The 20900-nt window shown below is 42.3% G+C and overlaps 3 protein-coding genes across 4 annotated transcripts in view; 2 read left to right on the forward strand and 1 right to left on the reverse strand.

The window, feature by feature from the left end:
• Positions 1 to 243: 243 nt before the first annotated feature.
• On the forward strand, positions 244 to 5081 carry LOC134222098 (uncharacterized). Its single transcript, XM_062701243.1, has 4 exons — positions 244 to 841; positions 1119 to 1385; positions 1430 to 3278; positions 3323 to 5081. The coding sequence occupies exons 1-4, from the start codon at positions 244 to 246 to the stop codon at positions 5079 to 5081; spliced, it is 4473 nt and encodes a 1490-aa protein (XP_062557227.1).
• A 3622-nt stretch (positions 5082 to 8703) lies between these two features.
• LOC134219916 (box A-binding factor-like) overlaps positions 8704 to 20900 on the forward strand; it is a 153639-nt gene continuing 141442 nt past the window's right edge. The window contains exon 1 of the mRNA XM_062698817.1: positions 8704 to 8963. Within this exon, the coding sequence (XP_062554801.1) occupies positions 8954 to 8963 (10 nt within the window). The 5' untranslated portion in view covers positions 8704 to 8953. The remainder of the gene's footprint in view (positions 8964 to 20900) is intronic.
• LOC134227537 (trafficking protein particle complex subunit 10) lies at positions 16079 to 20142 on the reverse strand. Of its 2 annotated transcripts, XM_062709103.1 has the most exons (5): positions 20040 to 20142; positions 19790 to 19908; positions 17965 to 19730; positions 16495 to 17887; positions 16079 to 16426 (listed from the first exon to the last, which is right to left on the reverse strand). In XM_062709103.1, exons 2-5 carry the CDS (start codon positions 19815 to 19817, stop codon positions 16194 to 16196), a joined length of 3420 nt encoding a protein of 1139 aa, XP_062565087.1. In that variant the 5' UTR covers positions 19818 to 19908; positions 20040 to 20142; the 3' UTR covers positions 16079 to 16193. The 2 variants fall into 2 exon arrangements, with proteins under 2 accessions (XP_062565087.1, XP_062565086.1); XM_062709102.1 differs by lacking the exon at positions 20040 to 20142 and having other exon boundaries at positions 19790 to 19970.

A 20900-nucleotide genomic window follows, 5' to 3' on the forward strand; every position in this document is an offset into this window, starting at 1 on the left:
GAGCACTCCGTTCACTCAGCCAGAAGAGGTGTGGCTTTGGCACCGAGTACACAACAGCAGCAAAGAAGATCCTTTAGAGAGCCAAGCTTTCGCTCAGAACGACAAGAAGACGATTTTGAGTCGTGTTCCTTTTCTCGGCAGCAGTTGGCTGCTCGCCAAGGTGTTTCCAAAGATTTGCCTAAATTCTCCGGCAAGTTTGAAGAGTGGCCGGTTTTCATGTCCATATTCAATAGTACCACAAACATGTGTGGTTTCACCAACGAAGAAAACCTTATCAGGCTTCAAAAATCATTGGAAGGAAAGGCGTACGACACGGCGCGAAGTCTATTGATGCATCCGTCAAACGTACCTGCAATCATTCGTACTCTAAAGATGAGATTCGGGCAACCAGAAGCCGTGGTTCATTCCTTAATCCAGAAGGTAAACGCCCTCCCGGCGATACGAGAAGACAAGCTAGAAACGTTGGTGGAGTTCGCAGTCAACGTGCAAAACTTCTGCGCAACAGTGGATGCGTATGAGTTGGACGACTATATGTACAATGTCTCCCTTCTGCATCAGTTGGTACACAAGCTTCCGTCATCCCTCAAGCTAGACTGGGCACGACATCGGCAGACACTTCAGAGGGTCAACCTGGCGACCTTTGGCCATTGGGTGTATTCGTTAGCTGAAGCAGCTAGCACTGTTGTGATCCCGATTGACTCCAACGAAATGAAACCAACGCGTAGTGAAGTGAGGGGACACAAGAAATCCAATGTGTATCTGAACGCCCATTCAGAGACGTTTTCCGAGTCCAATGCCCACCATCTGAAATCTTTTGATCTCACTCCCCGTTCGAAAGAAGGTAATAGTATTTCAGTATCTAAACATCCGGAGCATGTTGCTGAAGGTTGCGTAATATGTAAGGGTCGATGCAAAGTTGCGTCAAAGTGCAAACAGTTCCTGGAGCTTTCTCGAGAGTCGAGATGGGCCATCGTGAGAGAGTTCAGACTCTGTCGAAGCTGTCTGCGGCGACATAAGGGAGGTTGCGATGCCAAACCATGCGGAAGAAATGGATGCAGCTATAAACACCATGAGTTACTCCATAATGACCAGAAAGCAATCTTCTAATCAAACGGCAGCACCTACATCGGTATCATGTGCTCCTGCTCCGATACCGTCATCTTCTTCCGGAAGATCTCAAACACATGACTGCAACACCCATCAAGCAAAATCAAGTGCGGTGCTTTTTCGCTATCTTCCGGTCGTTCTTAGTGGACCCAAGGGATCCATTCAGACCTATGCGTTCCTAGATGAAGGTTCACATTTGAGCCTAATAGACCAAGAACTGGCAGACCAGTTGAAACTTAAAGGCTCAACAATCCCACTATGTCTCCGCTGGACGGGAGGTACGCAACGCTGTGAAAAATATTCGCAATCCGTTACTTTGCAGATTTCAGGGACGAGCCAAACAGCCAAGAATTTCCAATTGTCAATGGTCTTCCCATCGACTCGTATTATGATGCTCGCCCACGGATCCTCATTGGAATGAAGCATGTGCAAGTCAGCCTCGTACTAAAAAGCAGAGAAGGAAGAGTAGAGGAGCCTGTTGCGGTCAAAACTCGTTTAGGGTGGACAGTTTGTGGTGGAGGCGACGCAGAGGGAGACAACGGAAACAATCTTGTCCACTACACATTCCATGTGTGCTCTTGCGAGCGAAATATCGATGATGAGCTTCATCAGACCGTAAAAAAGCATTTTGCTTTAGAAAGTCTTGGCATTATGAAACCTGAAACACTTCTTCTTTCGGTCGCTGATCAGCGGGCACATGATCTTTTGAAGCAGCTCACCACCTACGACGGAAAACGATACACAACGGGACTTCTCTGGCGTTACGACAGTGTCCGCCTGCCAGACAACTACGACATGGCCATGAGAAGACACCAATGTCTACAGAAACGTCTCGATAAAGACCCGAGACTAGCGGAAACGTTGAACCGCATGATAGCAGACTATGTTTCTAAAGGATATGCCCGACGACTCTCAAAGGAAGAGCTTAAGCAAACCTATCCAAGAGTGTGGTACCTTCCGGTGTTTCCAGTTGTTAATCCGAATAAGCCGGGAAAGGTGAGGATGGTTTGGGACTGTGCCGCCTGTTCGTTTGGCGTCTCGCTGAACTCCGCCCTCCTTAAGGGCCCCGATCAGCTTAATTCATTGCTGTCCATTCTACTACAGTTCCGTGAACATAGAGTGGGGCTTACTGGAGACATACGTGAAATGTTCCACCAAGTACGAATTCGAGATGTGGACCAGCAATGCCAGCGCTTTCTGTGGGAGAATGATGAAGCAGGACTTGTGGTTTACGTACTGCAAGTCATGACCTTTGGTGCGTGCTGCTCGCCTAGCTGCGCACAGTACATAAAGAATATTAATGCAGAGCGACATGCAGGAGAGTATTCAAAAGCTGCTGTGGTAATCCAGAAGAAACACTACGTGGATGATATGCTCGTTAGTCTGGAATCTGAAGAGGAAGCAGTGCGTATAGCGAAAGAGGTACAATATGTCCACCACCGAGGAGGGTTTGAGATCCGTAATTGGGTTTGTAATTCACAGGAAGTCCTGAGAGTTCTCAATGAACAAGGAGCGAATGAGAAAGACCTAGATTTATCACCAGAATTCAACACCGAGAAAGTTTTGGACACATCTGACACGTTCACCTACAAGGTTGGATGGAACCGGTACGATCGCGGTCTTCTAGAAGGTTACAAGCGTCCCACCAAGCGAGAAGCTCTTCGCGTATTGATGTCGATATTTGACCCTCTCGGGCTTATCTCTCACTACCTTATGTTCCTGAAGGCGCTATTGCAGGAGGTATGGCGTTCTGGCGTACAGTGGGACGAAGAAATATCCGACAGCGCATTCAGAAAATGGCAGCAGTGGTTAAAGTTTTTACCCCTCGTCGAGCAAATTCAAGTTCCTAGATGCTACCGGATAGTTTCCCAAGCCCTAGAAGAAGAAATAGAGCTACACATATTCACCGATGCCAGCGAAAGTGGAATGGCTGCTGTCGCGTTCCTGCGGTTCATCAAAAACGTAAACGTCCATTGCTCAATCGTCGCTGCAAAAACTAGAGTGGCACCCCTTAAATTCGTATCAATCCCACGTCTAGAACTACAGGCTGCCGTAGTCGGGGCTAGGTTAGCTAGTGCGGTTACCGACGCTCTGTCCTACAATATATCCAGGAAGTTCTTCTGGACAGACTCTCGTGACGTGCTTTGTTGGTTAAACTCCGACCACCGTCGGTATACGCACGGTATACGCACGGAACGCGACAATTCCGTTTTAGCGAAATCTTGGACCTTAGCGAAATTAACGAGTGGCGCTGGGTTCCTTCGAAGAAGAATGTTGCAGACGATGGGACCAAATGGACCACATTTCCCGATCTTACACCCACAAGCCGATGGTTCATAGGAGCAGATTTTTTATGGCTACGGGAAGAAGATTGGCCACAGCAACCTTCGAAAAGTAGTTCTACGGAAAACGAGCTGCGTTCCAATCTGCTTGGGCTTCATGTTTGCTTTGAGCCTATTATTGATTCCAGCAAATTCTCTTCCTGGAAGCGTCTACTCTATATCACTGCTTTCGTGATTCGCTTCCCTGATAATTGCCGCAGGAAACTACGCAGAGAATCGATTACAACAGGAGCGCCAACAACTGATGAACTGATTTTAGCTGAATCGTATCTCTTACGGTCCGCCCAACGCGATGGTTATCCGGACGAGACAGCTGTCCTGGCCAAAGCACAACAAAAATCCAATAGCTTGATAACCATACCGAAGCAAAGCAGTCTGTTTCAGTTATCGCCGTGGTTAGACAGCAGAGGAGTAATGCGAATGCGAACGAGAGTTGCCGCTTGCCAATATGCAACAGAAGACGCCAAGAAACCAGTTATATTACCACGTGACCACCCTACAACCAATCTGATTATCGCGCACTACCACCAACGCTATCATCACCAAAACCATGAGTCAGTGGTTAATGAACTACGACAAAAGTTCAATATTCCACATATTCGGGCCGCTTACGCTAAAGTGAGGAAGAGCTGCCAACGATGCAAAAATGATCACGCCGAACCTCGCCCACCAATGATGGCTGACCTTCCTCCAGCACGGCTTGCAGTGTATTCTCCACCGTTCACACATACAGGTCTCGACTTCTTCGGTCCATATGAGGTGTCTGTAGGAAGACGTAGAGAAAAACGATGGGGAATGCTCGCGACATGTCTAACAGTTCGAGCAATCCATATTGAAATAGTACACTCGCTGAGCACTGACTCCTGCATAATGGCCATCCGTAATTTTATCGCACGCCGCGGTATACCACGTGTGATCTATAGTGATAGAGGAACAAATTTCATTGGAGCGTCTCGCCGTATGGAAGAAGCCGCTGCAACAGTCAACCTAGACGAAGTTATGAAAGAGTTCGTTACCGTAGACACAACTTGGTCGTTTAACCCACCCCTTGCTCCACATATGGGCGGCAGCTGGGAGCGACTGATAGGCAGCGTCAAGCGAAACCTTCAAACCATCAACCCATCACGCAACCCGACGGATGAAGTACTGCGCAACCTAATGGCTGAAGTTGAAAACGTCATCAATTCTCGGCCGTTAACTCATATTCCAATTGATGACGACTGTGCTCCCGCGTTAACGCCGAACCATTTCCTCCTTGGTTCCTCAAATGGAATCAAACCGTTCTCTATCCTTGATGACAGCAACGATGCTCTGCGCCAGAACATATTAGCTTCGCAAGTACTGGCAAATGGGTTTTGGAGACGCTGGCTAAGCGACTATTTACCCGAAATCACCAAGCGGTCCAAGTGGTTCAACCGAACCGATCCGATTGAAGTAGGCCACGTTGTTGTAATTGCCGATCCCAAGCTACCCCGGAACTGCTGGCCCAAGGGTAAAATTATTGAAGTCCACCCAGGTAAGGACGGAGTAGTTCGCTCAGCAACCGTAAGAACATCCACCGGAATCTACGTCCGTCCTGCCACCAAACTGGCAGTCTTAGACGTCGGGCGCGAAGGAAGTAAGCCATCCTGAATGCTGGCATACCCGGGGGGAGTGTTGGCTGCCCCATAGAGCAGCACGCGCCCTTTTTGAATGTGCCTGAAGAACAGCCCTGCTCGCTGCTCTTTCGGCAATGTGTTGGAGTGACATAGCTACCGCTTGTCACATTCGTGAGTAGATGAAAACAAGAGCTAAAGCGTACCTACACAACACGTTGCTAATAGTGATAGTCGTTTTCTCCTATTTGAAAGTAGAAATCTAATTAATAATCTAAGTAAATTGAATTATACCAGGTAATTTGAATTCGTCACAAATGTGTACCTAAAACTAACTGAATTTCTTATAATTAGTGCTTAAACTACCGTATAACTTAACGCTAAAGAGTGCATATAACCTATTTTTCTGAAACCGAATCAGAACCGGTAAGATAGTGTGAACTATAAAATTAGCTTCGAAACTAAATAAGCATTGCTTACAGCTGCCAATAAATATCTACTACGCCGGAATTTCTAAGACCCTTCGGGAATTACACTAGGGGAAGTAACCGTAAGTGCGAATTACCTTATTTTAAACAATCCCAAATTACAAAAATATGCTATGTCCTATTGCTACTTATGCTATAACTATCATCTATATTACAATGAAATCTCAAATGTATTTCCCATCACTATCACAAACTCCTATGCTATACAGGAATTTTATAATCTCCCAAATAAAGAGCCGTGTGAAACAAATTGCTCTGGAGATTAATTATACGGAAGAATCCACTGTCAGTCCAGTCGAAGCGTTAATCGACATCAGTCAATGTTTTCAAATGAAATCTGCCTTCTTTTAATCAAATGATGAAACATCAGTGTGGAAAAGCAGGCATCGAGCGGTTACCTTCTACCAAAGCTGTGGCACCACCAACGAGCTGGTAACCGGCTTCATAGTGCTGGGAAAGATGCGCCAACGCGTGATAAAAAAAAAACCCAAATCGACCACGTTCTAATCGACGGTAAATTCTTCTCCGACATGAGCGTACGCACTTACCGCAGTGCGAATATTGAATCCGACCACTACCTCGTTGCAGTATGTCTGCGCTCAAAACTCTCGACGGTGTACAACACGCGTTGGAGTCGTCCGCCGCGGCTGAACATTGGGCGGCTACAAGACGGTAGACAATCCCAAGACTATGCGCAGCAGCTGGAAGTGGCACTCCCAACGGTAGAGCAGCTAGGCGCAGCATCTCTTGAAGATGGCTGGAGAGATATTCGATCCGCCATTGGAAGCACCACAACCGCTGCACTAGGCACGGTGACTCCGGATCAGAGAAACGACTGGTATGACGGCGAATGTGAGCAGTTAGTTGAGGAGAAGAATGCAGCATGGGCGAGATTGCTGCAACACCGCACGAGGGTCAACGAGGCGCGATACAAACGGGCGTGGAACAGACAAAACTCGATTTTCCGGAGGAAAAAGCGCCAGCAGGAAGATCGAGACCGTGAAGAGACGGAGGAACTGTACCGCGCTAATAACGCACGAAAGTTCTATGAGAAGTTGAACCGTTCACGTAAGGGCAACGTGCCACAGGCCGATATGTGGAAGAACATAAACGGGAACCTTCTTACAAACGAGCGTGAGGTGATCCAAAGGTGGCGGCAACACTACGAAGAGCACTTCCAGCTCCGAATCTCCAGGAAATCTAGGAGGAGATCGCCCGACTGAAAAACAACAAAGCACCTTGAGTTGACCAACTACCAGGAGAGCTGTTTAAACACGGTGGTGAGGCACTGGCTAGAGCGCTGCACTGGGTGATTACCAAGGATGAGGTTCCCATCTACAAAAAGGGCGATAAGCTGCATTGTAGCAACTACCGCGCAATCACATTGCTGAACGCCACCTACAAGGTACTCTCCCAAATTTTATGCCGCCGACTAACATCAATTGCAAGAGAGTTCGTGGGGCAGTACCAGGCGGTATTTATGGGTGAACGCTCTACCACAGACCAGGAGTGCGCCATACGTCAGGTATTGCAGAAATGCCGCGAATACAACGTGCCCACACATCTATTTATCGACTTCAAAGCCGATCGCTTTGGAGGGAGTAATACGAAGGGCAAGGATTGACACGAGCGGGACGATTTTCACGAAGTCCGTCCAGTTATTTGGTTTCGTCGACGACATTGATATCATGGCACGTAACTTTGAGAGGATGGAGGAAGCCTACATCAGACTGAAAAGCGAAGCTAAACGGATTGGACTAGTCATCTACACGTCGAAGACGAAGTACATGATAGGAGGAGGCTCAAGAGAGGTCAATGTAAGCCACCCACCATGAGTTTCTATCGGTGGTGACGAAATCGAGGTGGTTGAAGAATTCGTGTACTTGGGCTCACTGGTGACCGCCGATAACGATACCAGCAGAGAAATTCGAAGACGCATAGTGGCTGGAAATCGTACGTACTTTGGATTCCGCAAGACGCTCGCTCCGATCGAATAGAGTTCGCCGCCGTACCAAACTGACTATCTACAAAACGCTTATTAGACCGGTAGTTCTCTACGGACACGAAACCTGGACGATGCTCGTGGAGAACCAACGCGCACTGGGAGTTTTCGAAAGGAAAGTGTTGCGTACCATCTATGGTGGGGTGCAGATAGCGGACGGTACGTGGAGGAAGTGAATGAACCACGAGTTGCATCAGCCTTAGTAGCCAGAATGTCGGACAGTAATCCGGTGAAAATGGTTCTCGACAACGATCCGACGGGAACAAGAAGGCGAGGTGCACAGTGGGCAAGGTGGATCGATCAGGTGGAGGACGATTTTGGGACCCTCCGCAGACTGCGTGGTTGGCGAAGTGCAGCCATGGACCGAGCTGAATGGAGAAGACTTTTATGTGCAGCACAGGCCACTCCGGCCTTAGTCTGGTAATAAAAAAATGTACAAACTCGTCTTATGACAAGTGAACAAAGATGACCTTAAATGATTTTAAGTCAACCGGCTAATGAGATCCACAGAGCCTAATCCCCTTTGGCCCAGGGTATGTAAAAATTGCTAACATTTTTGCTGAGGAATTGTCAAAACTTCGATATACATTTGCCAGGGGTATTGTAGAGTTAATGTAACCAGTCACTTTCCTAGGTTACTATTTACTGCCTTAAGCACTTGATCAGTTCGGTCCACCAAGAGGATTGTATTTTTTTATATGTCATATTGTAAGTGTCTAAATGTCTGAATGTAAATAAATGTGTCCAAATGTATAACAAATGTTCAGGCTCCATACATTTCTAGCCATATGAAAATATTGTACTAAAATGTTTGTGGGTTGCATTCCCAAAAGAACCGCCAACCGGCGATATTGATTTGGTATGGCGGTTGAGCGAAGAAACAAAATTGAAAATGCGATTGCGTGTTATGGCTGGGTAAATAAGCTAAAAGCAGTCTAACAAGAAAGAAGTTTTTAATTCGATCCGGAGGAGTGACGTTCATTGGCGTATCCGTAGTTCCGCGTGGTTTACCAAAGTGTACAGCTGCATCGTCACGGATGATATTTGGACTTCAGTTTATTCGGCCCGTGTACAACACGCCCAAAGCTAGGTCGACTTAGTTCATTATGGTACTAATAACCAAGCGAGTGTGGTGTAAAAGACTGCAGTGTGTGTGTGGTGGCCAGAAGTAACAGGTTATAGGTTTAGAAGACTGTAAACTACCAAGTGTCGGTTCGCTTGGATTCCTGACAAAACAATAAAGTGTGCGCTCAGTACCACTTCCCGGATCCGCGGCCATTCGTTACACCCGTTGTCACCCCGTAAAATCGGTTTCATGTTCAAGAACCTTTGTCTGGTGAAAGTGAACAACAGAAGCAGCAATTGCCGTCCGCCATAGTGAAGCCCCCACCCCCGGAAGCCGCATGTCGACCAACGTTAATGACCACAGGTTAATTGTTTAATTTAATAGAGTGTTTTGAATGAAAATTTGGATTGTTAAATTCTAAATTGTTCGTTTGAGCCGCATTGTCTGGTCCCCATTTGTTCTTGTTTTGAGTTCTACTGAGTTTTATGGTAAGTCAGGGAAGCAGATTCCTCCCAGAGACAAATCCGTATATACGCGTTGGGACAAGTCCGACTAAACAGGCCTTGTGTGCCCACCCCGGAGACTGCCGTTGGATCTAGACCTGCTCCCCTTCTGGGACTAAGCGTTTTGGGCGATATTTGATGATGATGATGATGATGATGATGATGGTCCCGCCACATACCCCTACAAAGGTTTGAGCTAGACGATTTATCTTTAAGATAATTAATTGAATGATATAATAACAATTTAATCAGATTTGCAAAAAACAAAAACGATCTGATTACCATCACAGATATGAATTACATAACTTTTCATTACTATCCAGCAAAAAATGTAAATTAAAAAAAACTGTTGTTTTCATCTACAGATTCTCATAAGCATCGGTAGTGATACTTCGAGTTTATACTAAAATGCAAAACTTGTGATACCTCTCGCACAGATTTCAAAAGTTCCACCAAGAATCGCGTTTCATGTTTATACAAGTCCACGTTTATCACTCGTAAGCATCAATAAAATTAATAATCTAAGTCGTCAACAAAACTAAAACTTGTGTTACCGCTCCGTCGATATCAAAAGTTTCGGTATCAACCACGGGAACAAAACTCTACCAGATAGCCCATTACTAATCCGAAGAATCATTCAAACAGTTGAAAATGCGCAAGTTTGTACATAAATTTTAAAAATCATCCATATCTGCTTTGCGCGCGCGAGACTCAAACTTTTGTAGACTACACAAAAAAAGGTCAGATTACAATTACGTCAATATATATGAAATCCATCATCATCATCGAGGCGAACAAAACAGTTTATCATGGCCTCAATAAATATAAAATACAATTGTCCAAACAAACAATCCGTAGGTCAAACTTCGTCAAGATACAAAATTTATTGAATTATAAAAAGTCAACTAAGTAGCTGCTTAATAAGCAGCTTTTACGTGTGAAACACAAAGTCTCTTAAACTGTGATAATGTCGTTGCACGTTTGATATGTGTAGGCATCGAATTGAAATAATTGATACCTTTAAAAAACAAAGAATTTTGTGAAGCTCCATGCAAAAAGTATGGTGTTCTTATATCTTCCGCGTTTCTAGTCTTATATCTACGAATGTCACTTCCTCTTTCAATTCGATCACACAAATATCGACGCAGCAACCCGTTAATTACTTTAAAAATGAACACCATTGTCAAATACACAATTCTTTTGCTTCACCGAAAGCCACTGCAAAGCATCCAACAAAAAGTTGAGGAAGTGAATCTGCTACATCTCAAAATCAAACGCATAATCTTATTCTGCAAACGCTGCAATCTCGATATTTGTGTCTGATTTGCTAAAAACAAAATGGAAGGACAAAAGTCCAAGTGAGGAGAGATGATTGATTTGTACAACTGTATTTTGCTAGCAATATTTAATTCGTTTTCAGTCGACAGAGGATTCCATACTTCTTGGCTATTTTCTTGATGACATTGTCAATATGTTGGTCAAATTTCAATTTATCATCAATAATCACCTCAAGATATTTAATTTTCGATACGCGATCAAGTGTCTCTTCATCAATTTTCACCGAGACATTATCAATTGAACGATTTCGCGAAATAATCATGTACTTTGTTTTACTAATATTCAATTTCAACTGTTTGTACTTCAACCATCTACTTAAAGAATGCAAATCTTCATTCAAGCGTTCAATCGCATCTTCTAAGTCTCTAGCTGCAATGAATAACACAGTATCATCTGCGAATAAGTTTATATCACAAAAACGTAAAACCCGTCGCATGTCATTTATATACATAATAAACAAAAGGGCCCCAATACACTTCCCTGTGGCACTCCTAGGGTGTTCTCCATGGGACGAGATACAGAATCATTAAAAGCAGTCCGTTGAGTTCTGTCAGACAAATAGCTTTTAAACCAATTGTATGCAGAACCTGAAATTCCAAAGCGCTCCAAAGTTTTCAACAATAAGGGCCTAGAAATTGTCTCAAAAGCGCGTTTAAGATCCAAGAACACAGCAACAATCGTATCTTTATGCTCTATGCTTTCTTTCCATTTAGCTAATACCAAGTTCAAAGCGGTTTCACAGGAGTGTCCCTCCCGTATCCCGATTGTTCCGGTATAAACAAGTTATTACTATTTAAATACATAAGTAGCTGGCCTTTAACAACAAGTTCTAAAATTTTCTCTACTGTGTGCAACATGTTGATGGGACGAAACTCTTCGGCTTTAATCGTTCCAGCAACTTTTTGAATTGGAATAACTAAGGATTCCTTCCAAACTTGCGGCACGTGCCCAGTTTGCAATGATTCATTTATCAGGTCCAGCAGGTTGTGTCCGATGACATGAAAGCAATCTTGTATAATTTTAGCATTAACATTATCAATACCAGCCGTTTTTCCTAGATTAAAACAAATCGTTTCAAGTTCTTGAAATGTAATGGGGTGAAAACCTTCGAATCTCAAGTTACTGTTAACTGGCTGTTTTATTTCGTCAGGTTCATCCACTAACTCGATAGATCGGTTAATGGTTGAAACGCTTTCAATAAAATAATCATTGAATTTAGACGCGATTACTTCTTCCGACTCTTCTAATGTGCCATTAAAAGTTATGGATCGCGGTTTACAAGAACTAGGTTTTAACAATGATTTTAATATTTTCCATAACTCTTTGCTGTTGTTTTGATGCTGATAAATTTTCCTCTGAATATATTCGCATCGAGTATGCTTTAAACATTGCGAATATTTATTCCGCGCAACCTGGTACCTATTCCAATGATTTTCATTATTACTTTTACGACATTTTTGTACAACTTATCTCTTTTACGTTTAAGACGTAAAAGATCTAGATTGTACCAGCTGTTTGAATTATTCAAAGTTACTAATTTCTGTTCAACTAACTGATTGGTACAGGATTTTAAGACGCTCGTGATAACAGCTGCTCTTTGATCTAAATTACCAGTATTTTCTCGAAAATCCACGTTTGTTTCGATAAGGCTCGTAATTGCTTGTTTCGAATATTTTCTCCAGCACTTAAGTTTTACCAAATCGTTATTATTACTACTGTCATCTGTAATGCTAATGACTAGTGTTTCATGATCGGTTACTTTTAAATCACAATTCGTAACACTAGTGACAGAATCAAAGTTAGAGTAAACATGATCAATCAAAGTTCTACTGTGCCGAGAAATACGCGTATACTCATTTACTTTTGTTTTAAATTAAAAAAGTCAACTAATCGCTTCAAATGATTCGAATTTGAATCGTCACACCAATTGATATTAAAATCGCCAGCAATAACATTTAATTTACTAGGATCCATAAACGACTCTAACCAGTTTTCAAAAATTTCCAAAAATGCTGGTCATTAGCACTGGGAGAGTGATATAAAATACCGTAATTACCCAACTTCATGCCACGTACAACTGCAATGCCTAAGAACCAATTGCCATCGCAAACTTCGTTCAATTGAAGCTTGAACTGAACTGATTCTTTGACATAAATAGCAACTCCGCCGGTGTGTCTCGAATGTGATAGACAAGCAGCAACACTATATCCCGGAATACTATATTGATCAAATGCTTCTAAGTTAACAATATGAGTTTCAGATAGAAATACTAAAAGTGGACGTTTATCTTCTACAATCTTACGTAGTGCAACGTAGTTTGTAGACAAACCAGCAATATTCAAATACAAAATATCTAAATTATTCACATTTCTACTGGAACTTGGTTGCTATTCATTGAAACGTAAGCTGCTCTTTTTACGATCAAATAACCTTTTATAAACTTTACACTCAGTACTAAATGCTCCGTGGTTTACGTCCAGATTCATTTTACGTTCTTTATTCATTTTCAAACAATTGATACATTTCAAAGCAGTTGACGTGCAATCAGATGTTTTGTGACCTTCACTGCACTTAGAACACGCAATACTATTCTTGCATTCCGTACTCATGTGCCCAAATTCTCCACATTGGAAGCATCTTAGAACACTAATTTCGGGAACTACAAGGCACCGATCAAACCTTATATTCACTTTCTTCGCGGTCAGCAAGCAACTATGAGTATCCTTATCGACTTCAATGACAACATTGTATTTGTTGTACTTGAAACGTGGATTTTCGTACGTCCTGATAACCTTTACTTCATTTATAGCGATGTCTTCATTTTGATTTTTTAAAATCTCGATGAAGTCATCGGAGGATAATTTATCGCACATGCCCATCACTTTAAGCCTTGGCACCGATGTGGGAACAACAGCATTGTAGCTTTCACCCAGATCGCTTTGAATGCCATCTTTCACAACATTTACATTGTATCCTGTTGCACACTCAGCAATAATAGAGCCGTCTTTCCCGTTCCTAAAGTTACTGATTTTGTGTGTTTTTGGATCTAATTTAACGTTCAAAAATTTCCAAGTAGCATCACTACTCTGGTTGGACTCTTTAGGTTTAATCACAATAACCGGGCGAGCCTTACGTTTACTTTTCGCTTCCTGCGTTACAGCAATTTTTTCGTACTTTTAACTTTATTCCCAGTTTTACTTTTCACAACATCCGCGAAACTAACGTTTTCTGTCAACAAATTTTCCGACGCATCGCTAACGTCATCAAGAACCTTACGCTTTTTAGGTCTGGGATTCTGACCAGGCTCCGAAGCCGTGCTAGATGTACCATGCATTATATTCATTGCAGCTAAGCTCTTATTCGAGTTAAATTGAAAAAATGAACTTTTCATATTTTCCAACTCTTGACCAACAGATTTTTGGAAGCCACTAATAGCCTCACCCAAAACGCAATTCAATTTACTTGCCAATTGTTCCATACCGAGCTTCAACGCGCTGTCTATCTGGGCAGTAATGTGTTCTCGGATGCCACCAATCGATTCGGAGAGAGAAGAAATTTTCTTCATCTCTTCCTCAATACGGGTAACGTCCGACACCTTTACATTCTGTCCGTCGCAAAACCGACTCGACAGACAGTCCGAACACTTGAATAGCACATTTACGTTCTCCGTTATCAGCCTCGCTGCTGCCTTATTCTCGATAGGAGAACAGCGGGCGTGAAAGTGCTTATCGCACTGACAACAACGCAGCGGGAAATCGTTGATAGCGATCCCCACTTTACACTTTTCACATTCCATATCGTCGCCACACCGCAGTGGATGCAAACATGCAACGATACACTACACAACACACAGAGACAGGCAAAATAAAAGGTGCAAAAACGACAACGACAGCTTGCCGCACGAAACTATAGGTTGTACTATGGCTTCGCGGGATGCTGTGTTGAGTAATAAATTACGAAATTATATGAAAATGAGTCACAGAGATATTATATCTCCTACTTATCCTGATTAAAAAACACTATAGGCACACGTTAAATAGATTTTTCCCGTGGCACAAGCACAATTTCACACGAAATAATTAACTTTTTAATACCGCACAGAGGCAAACAAACTATCATGTCCACCATCACCACGTCAATTTCTTCAGTTTCCCGAACGATTAGGGTCCGCAGGTCCATTCCAACGCGTGCAGTCAGCGTTTGCGTAACCTTTCACGAAGACGCCGATCCGGTTCCCACATGGTCTCGCTATATCGCTACTCGTAACTATTTACTTTATGTTGGTAGAGGTTATGATTAAGCCTATCCTTGCCCTCTCTCTCGATTATTCTGTGTTTTTTAAATATATTGGACAATGAGCATATGAGGCCATCCGACCGCTGATAGGTGTTTTGCATCCTCCCATATTTTATGAACGGTGGAGCAATTGTTCGCTTCCAAATTTTGAGAAGCTCGACCGTCGTCGACTATCTCCATTTTGCTTCTTAACACCTTGGTTTTCACCGTTCGACAAATCCTAGAAGTGCTCCTTCCACCTAGCTGCTACCATAGTCTTGTCTGTCAGCGAATTCCATCTGGCGCCCGCTATTACCCCTCTTTTTCCCTCGACTTTTTTTTTAAAGATTTCAATAGGAAGGAATCACATATGAAAAAATGCCAGGACATAGCATAGCTAAAATTAATGGAAAACGAAAAAAAGTTTGATTGTAAGTCAATAGTTGCTTGATTGTTTTCAATAGTTTTACTATTTTTACACAATATTGATTATATTTGCAGTCCATATGAAACCATAAAGGTGTGCCAAGTACTGCTTTTTGTTGTTGAAATAATTCGATGAATGTTGGAAGATGCAAAATTTGATGGAGCTCAACAGCTAGGTATCATGGGAAGGAAAAAGTTAACAGTCGAGTAAAACCTCCGCGCACGCTTAAAGTAAATTACACATCGCATGAATAATTTTCACACATGACGACGATGACACGAGAGAATAGCAATCTGTGTGAAAATTATGTGTAAGACATGCACAGTCGCTGTGTAATGTCTTTTATTCTTTTAATATGTGTAAGAAACTTTGCTTCGAACTGTCAAGTTCATTTTGATCGCCATGATGGCGGTTGCGTCCGGCATGCATCGCAAGGAAAATGACTTTTTCTGTGGATTTTCGATATGTTTCGATACGATACAACTAAAATGTGCGACTATAAACATCGCACTTTAGTTTGGTCATATCGAAACAAATGGGGACTCCTCTGAAATAGTATAAAAATGTTGCGATAATTTTCAATTTACATGAAAAAATATAATTGAGGTTAGGTTCGTTTTCCGACCGCTCTCTCACTGTGTGAAATGAACTCATCGGAAATCGTTAACCGTCAATTACACTAAAATGAGTAACATGGCAGTTACTCATAATATGTGTTGTTCCAGGTTAGGCCCGTTTTGTGTGAACGAAACACAAAATTGTGTGAATGACTTTAAGCGTGCGTATCGTTCCTCTCCATCTTCTGCGCTTCAGCTATCACAACATCTTCGTGCTGACTTTTCTTTCTATTGTGTCCTTATACTTGTATACAATAGGTATATAGTTTCGAATGAGCAAGTGATTTGTATTTTACAAATCATTCAGAAACGTACAAATTGCGTTGAATGAATCAGTTGTAATTGAATAGATTCATTGCAATTAAACAGTGAATAATATATTTTATAAATAATGGAGTAAAAGTATAATAAACATAATTCTGAACAATCTATTCTAAGCTTCTGCGTTGCTACTAGCCAGTACGTGGATCTGCATGCTTTTCGTCGAGTTGTAAATCTGTCCGGGAGGGAAAGGTTGCAAACGCGGATGGGCATCCGTTTTTGAGGACTTGTTTGCCGAGATATACTTGGACAGGCGTATGTTGGGCAAAGGCAAGAATCCAGCCGTCAGCGGCAGAACATCCAACGTGATACTGTGGCTGTCGACATCTTCCATTGAGATGACGCCTAGAAAATAGACAAATGAGGTCCTCTCAGATTATCTGGATGACACAAAAAGTTTTTACAGATCTTACCGGCCGTTCTTCCGACAACCACCCACATGTTCTGATCGGCAAGCACTTCGTACATCAGATCGGAAAACGGATTAGCGTGCACCTTGGAGATTCTTAAATTCAAATGGCAAACCGAATTGACCCGACACAGCTCGGATGGTTCGATTTTAGCACAAATTGTGAACAACGTGGTATAATCCATCACATCGAACGTGACCGAGTACGGAATATAATAACGAATGTCCTTCGGTAGACTAGCATCGGCGAACTTCATCCTGTAGTCTACATGAATTACCGGGAGTTCGCTTTCGGCTTTGAGTGCTTCCACTTGGATTTCGTAGAGGTAAGAAATAGAAACCGTTTTGCTCATGGTGATTTCGTTTTGCGATTTGGGATTGATGTCGATGATGGTAACTCCTTCAGCAGTGCAGGTCATCGTGGCATCTTTGAGAATGAGTTTATGGTCACTAACTCCTTTAAGAATTACTTGCAAAAATTTCTTCGCTCCAGAGGAATGCAGACGACAGGAAGCGATCATTGCCGGCAGGAAATGCAGCGGAATTTGTATCTCGTTGCGACTCCACGGAACCTGTAGAGTAACTTTCTGCTCTATTGGTTTCTCCTCGCGTCGACCCGGAAGATCACATAAGGCTTCCAATTCTATTGTGCGTTCCTCGAATGATTCAAAGTTCTGAAGGTTGACCACAAGTTCCCGTTCAAAAGGACTTTTCTCATCGGTATCTTCCTGATTCGCAATTCTCATTTTAAGATTCTTGGAACATTTGAGCACGATGTTGGCGTCTTTAGGGAATCTGAAGCTACCTCCGGATATGATCAGTTTAACTGGTTGTTCAACTCCGGCTACCAAGTTCATGAAATTTAAAACGGCTGACGATGCCTTGGTGATTATTTCAAAACTAGGCAATCCCGTCGGTAGACTTTCGGATAGAAATTCGACGTTGTCTAGCTGCACGGCTAGTTGCTTGAATGACCAAGATCCAACACGTTTAGCCTTGCATTTCAGTTCGGTTACGTTGAGTCCTGGCTGGAGAAGAACTTGTTCGGTACTTACGCAGTTGGTAAAATCCGAACGTTGAGTTGGGGTTATTTTACGCCGAGTACTACTGGTCCGACGGACTGGCTGCTTGGCTTTGTTATCGCATGCAACCGATGCGCAACTCAGAGTGCGATCCTGTTTGTAGTCCAAGTGAATGGAGATAGGGAGCAGTGCGGTCTGTTCGATCAATGCCGTTGATGAGGGAGACCCATCGGTGAGCTGTTTCGAGTCCATTTCAAAGGAAAGTGACACCTGCTGAAAGACTATCTCTCTTGGAAAATTACTCGCCACCTTCAACACGACAGAAACTGTGTCGTCCTGTATGATTGACGTTTGCGGGATGGCGATGTCGATTATCTATAAAAATAAAATAATAATGTTGCGAAACGAATATCGATAACCATCGTATTGATAAAATGACAAACTTGTCTTACCTTAAAATGATCTTCTAAAGCGGTTATGACATTTAACGCATCGATGTCAACGTTTTGCAAATCTTTAAGACTTTGCAATGATTTAATAAATTCGTCAAAATAAAAACTTCGTACCATGTTTTCCAGATCTAGGCAGCAAGATATAGCACTGCATGTTTTTGTGTAATTTACGCAATCGTCCATCTTCTTGTAGCATGACGCCAATTCCAACAACGTTTGACTAGCCAGATGGTGCCAATTTTCGGTTTTCAGTTCCCGCAACAAGTCAGTAAAAAATACCACCGCTTTCTGCGGCTCATTTAGTGTAATATAAAAATTACCCAAGTCCAGCCCAACTAGGCGGGCTGATCGCAATCGCGACACGTGCTTGTACGTACTGATGGCCAGTTCACTCAGCTCTAAATACAACTTGGTAAACGCCTGGTTAGATCCTAGCGCTTCCTTAAGACTATCGGTTGCAGACTTTTTGGGTTTGCGTGCGGGAGAATGTGCTCTCTTGTCCTTTGTTTCAACTTCTAGCAGCCCTTTCGTATTTTCAGGGAGGCTGTCGCCCATCCCTGCCGATAAATGAACAACTGCGTGAAGTTGTTCAGAGGTTGGTTGAAAACCGGGCAGCAGACCACAATGCTTCCCAAGGCTGTAGAGTTTGTCCTTGGCAAGGTTCCAGATAGGAGCCGAATACTGGGAACACTTATGAATGTCTTTAGATTCTTGAACTTTATCGCACAGATTCAGCACTTCTAGAGCACAAACGAACTCCCAACACGCTAAAGCTCCTTCTGGCGTTTCGAGCTTTAAAGCTTCAATTTCTCGTAGCGTGGAAAACAAGAACGGTAATAAGCGTTCAGCAATTTCCCATGGTTTTCCATTTGCATCCAACAACAAGCACTGCCTTTCGAAAAGATAGCTTCTAAACTCCAACAAATTAACTGACTGACTTATGATTTTCTTGCGTGTTTCATCCATTTTGATGGGATTCAGTGAAATGCCATGAAAGGCATACAATGGTTGATCAAAAATCTGGAGCCACTTTTGCTTCTCACCATACACCGAATTTAGAATAAACTGTGAGAATAAAGCGTCTAGTTCGTCATACTGCACTAGCGCTTCGGAATATTGTCCCAACATTTCTAAAACAAAAGCAAGTTCTTCTTGTAGTAGAAAATAGTCTACAAAGTTCCAATTTTCTTGTATCCTGTTTTCACGATTGGAACGAATTAGCTCTTCATATTTGACAATATTCTTGTTATACCCAGTCAGCATTAGATGACGTATGCGCTGCAGCAAACAGCGAAACGATTCTGTTGCCTTCATCTCGAACTTGGTCGGATTCAGCACCGAAAGACAACGATCCCCATTCTTAGATGCAAAATCGAGCCGAATTTTATCCAAAACCGTTGTCCGGGGGAGTATGTTTTTTGATTTTTTGATATCCAAAGTTTCCACGAGCAAAATCATCCAGTCCGCTACATTGTAATTGTTCAAGATTTTCAGCCACTGGTCGATCTCCTCCTTGACTGACGCCCGGTACACTTCTACGTCGTTGCACTCGGTCACGTAGATGTGCATAACCGGATGATTTACGATGCTCCAGTTCCCGTCACGATATTTGTCCAACATCGACGCGTCGAAAGGCTCAAAGGTGGCTTCGACGCGGACATTTTTCACTGGGCGGCCGTACGAACGCTTCCACTCGGCCGTGTCCGAAGGAAGGGCCGCCACGATGTGCGGTTCAAGGGTTTTGAACAGTCGGGCATCGCCGGAATCTGTTCCGATGAAACAGGATCAAAATTATATCTGATCGATAGTGATATGCAATACTCACAAGTTAGAATCGGTTTGCACTGTGCCATCTGCAGCGGTATGTTTACACCTTCTCAATTATTTTATCACTGAATAATTAGATTGCTTGAAGCTAAATTTTCAATAGATTTTCTGGATTTACTGTGAAAGAAGAGAAAATTTTTGATGCGTTGACAAATTTTGACAACACTACCACTATGTACACCAACCACCCACAGCTCTTGTGCTCAGGAGGTGCTCAGCTCATGAGTGTTTTGTTTTGTATACTATACTTTTATATACAAATGATGCCGTTATTCAGGAAATTTATTTATTGCATGTAGATTGCACTTTGGGATTAGGGCGTACAAAAGATATTTTAGTTACTAGATAAAGATTGTCGCTGTCGTCGCTGTCCGGAACATCTTTTGCTGGCGAGGATAGGGGAGCTAAATCTCAAAGAAGGGAAATCCATACGATTTGACAGGTATGTACCACACATGTTTCGGACAGCAGAACAAAGGGCACCGAAGCGACAATCTTTATCTAGTAACTAAAATATCTTTTGGGCGTACACACGTTTGTACAAACAATTTTGAAAGCAATTCCCGAATAGAAAATACAATAGAATTACATTAAAATATCATAAAATTACAATACATTTCATTGATGAACATTCAATTCAATTGTTCTTCTATTGTACCAATTAAATTGCCTTATTGTTGTTCCAATAAACGTACAATAAAATCTATTGACAGAAAAATGTTGACAATAGAATTACAATAAATTCTTTTGTAATGGCAAAAATTTTATTCGAGAAATAAACAATTTTTTTTATTGTTACGGTAACTAACAACCCCTATTTTCTATTGTAAAACTGCCATTTACAACAGGATTTATGGTGGAAAACTATATTCTTAATTATTATCCTATTGTAAGCAACAATAGAGTTTATTGTAATAACAATTAAATTTATCGTATTGTTACTGTTACAATAATTTCTATTGTAAGTCTATTGGACTTTTTTATTCGGGAATTTATAGACAAAATTACCAAAACTACTTTATTTACCTATATTCATGAATTTGTATTCCTTTCTTATTTTTTTGTATTTCGGTTGTGTTGGCTTAACGATATATGATTCAAATTTAATT

The sequence above is a fragment of the Armigeres subalbatus genome, chromosome 3, assembly GCF_024139115.2.
Source record: "Armigeres subalbatus isolate Guangzhou_Male chromosome 3, GZ_Asu_2, whole genome shotgun sequence".
In the NCBI taxonomy this organism is placed as follows: Eukaryota; Metazoa; Arthropoda; class Insecta; order Diptera; family Culicidae; genus Armigeres; species Armigeres subalbatus.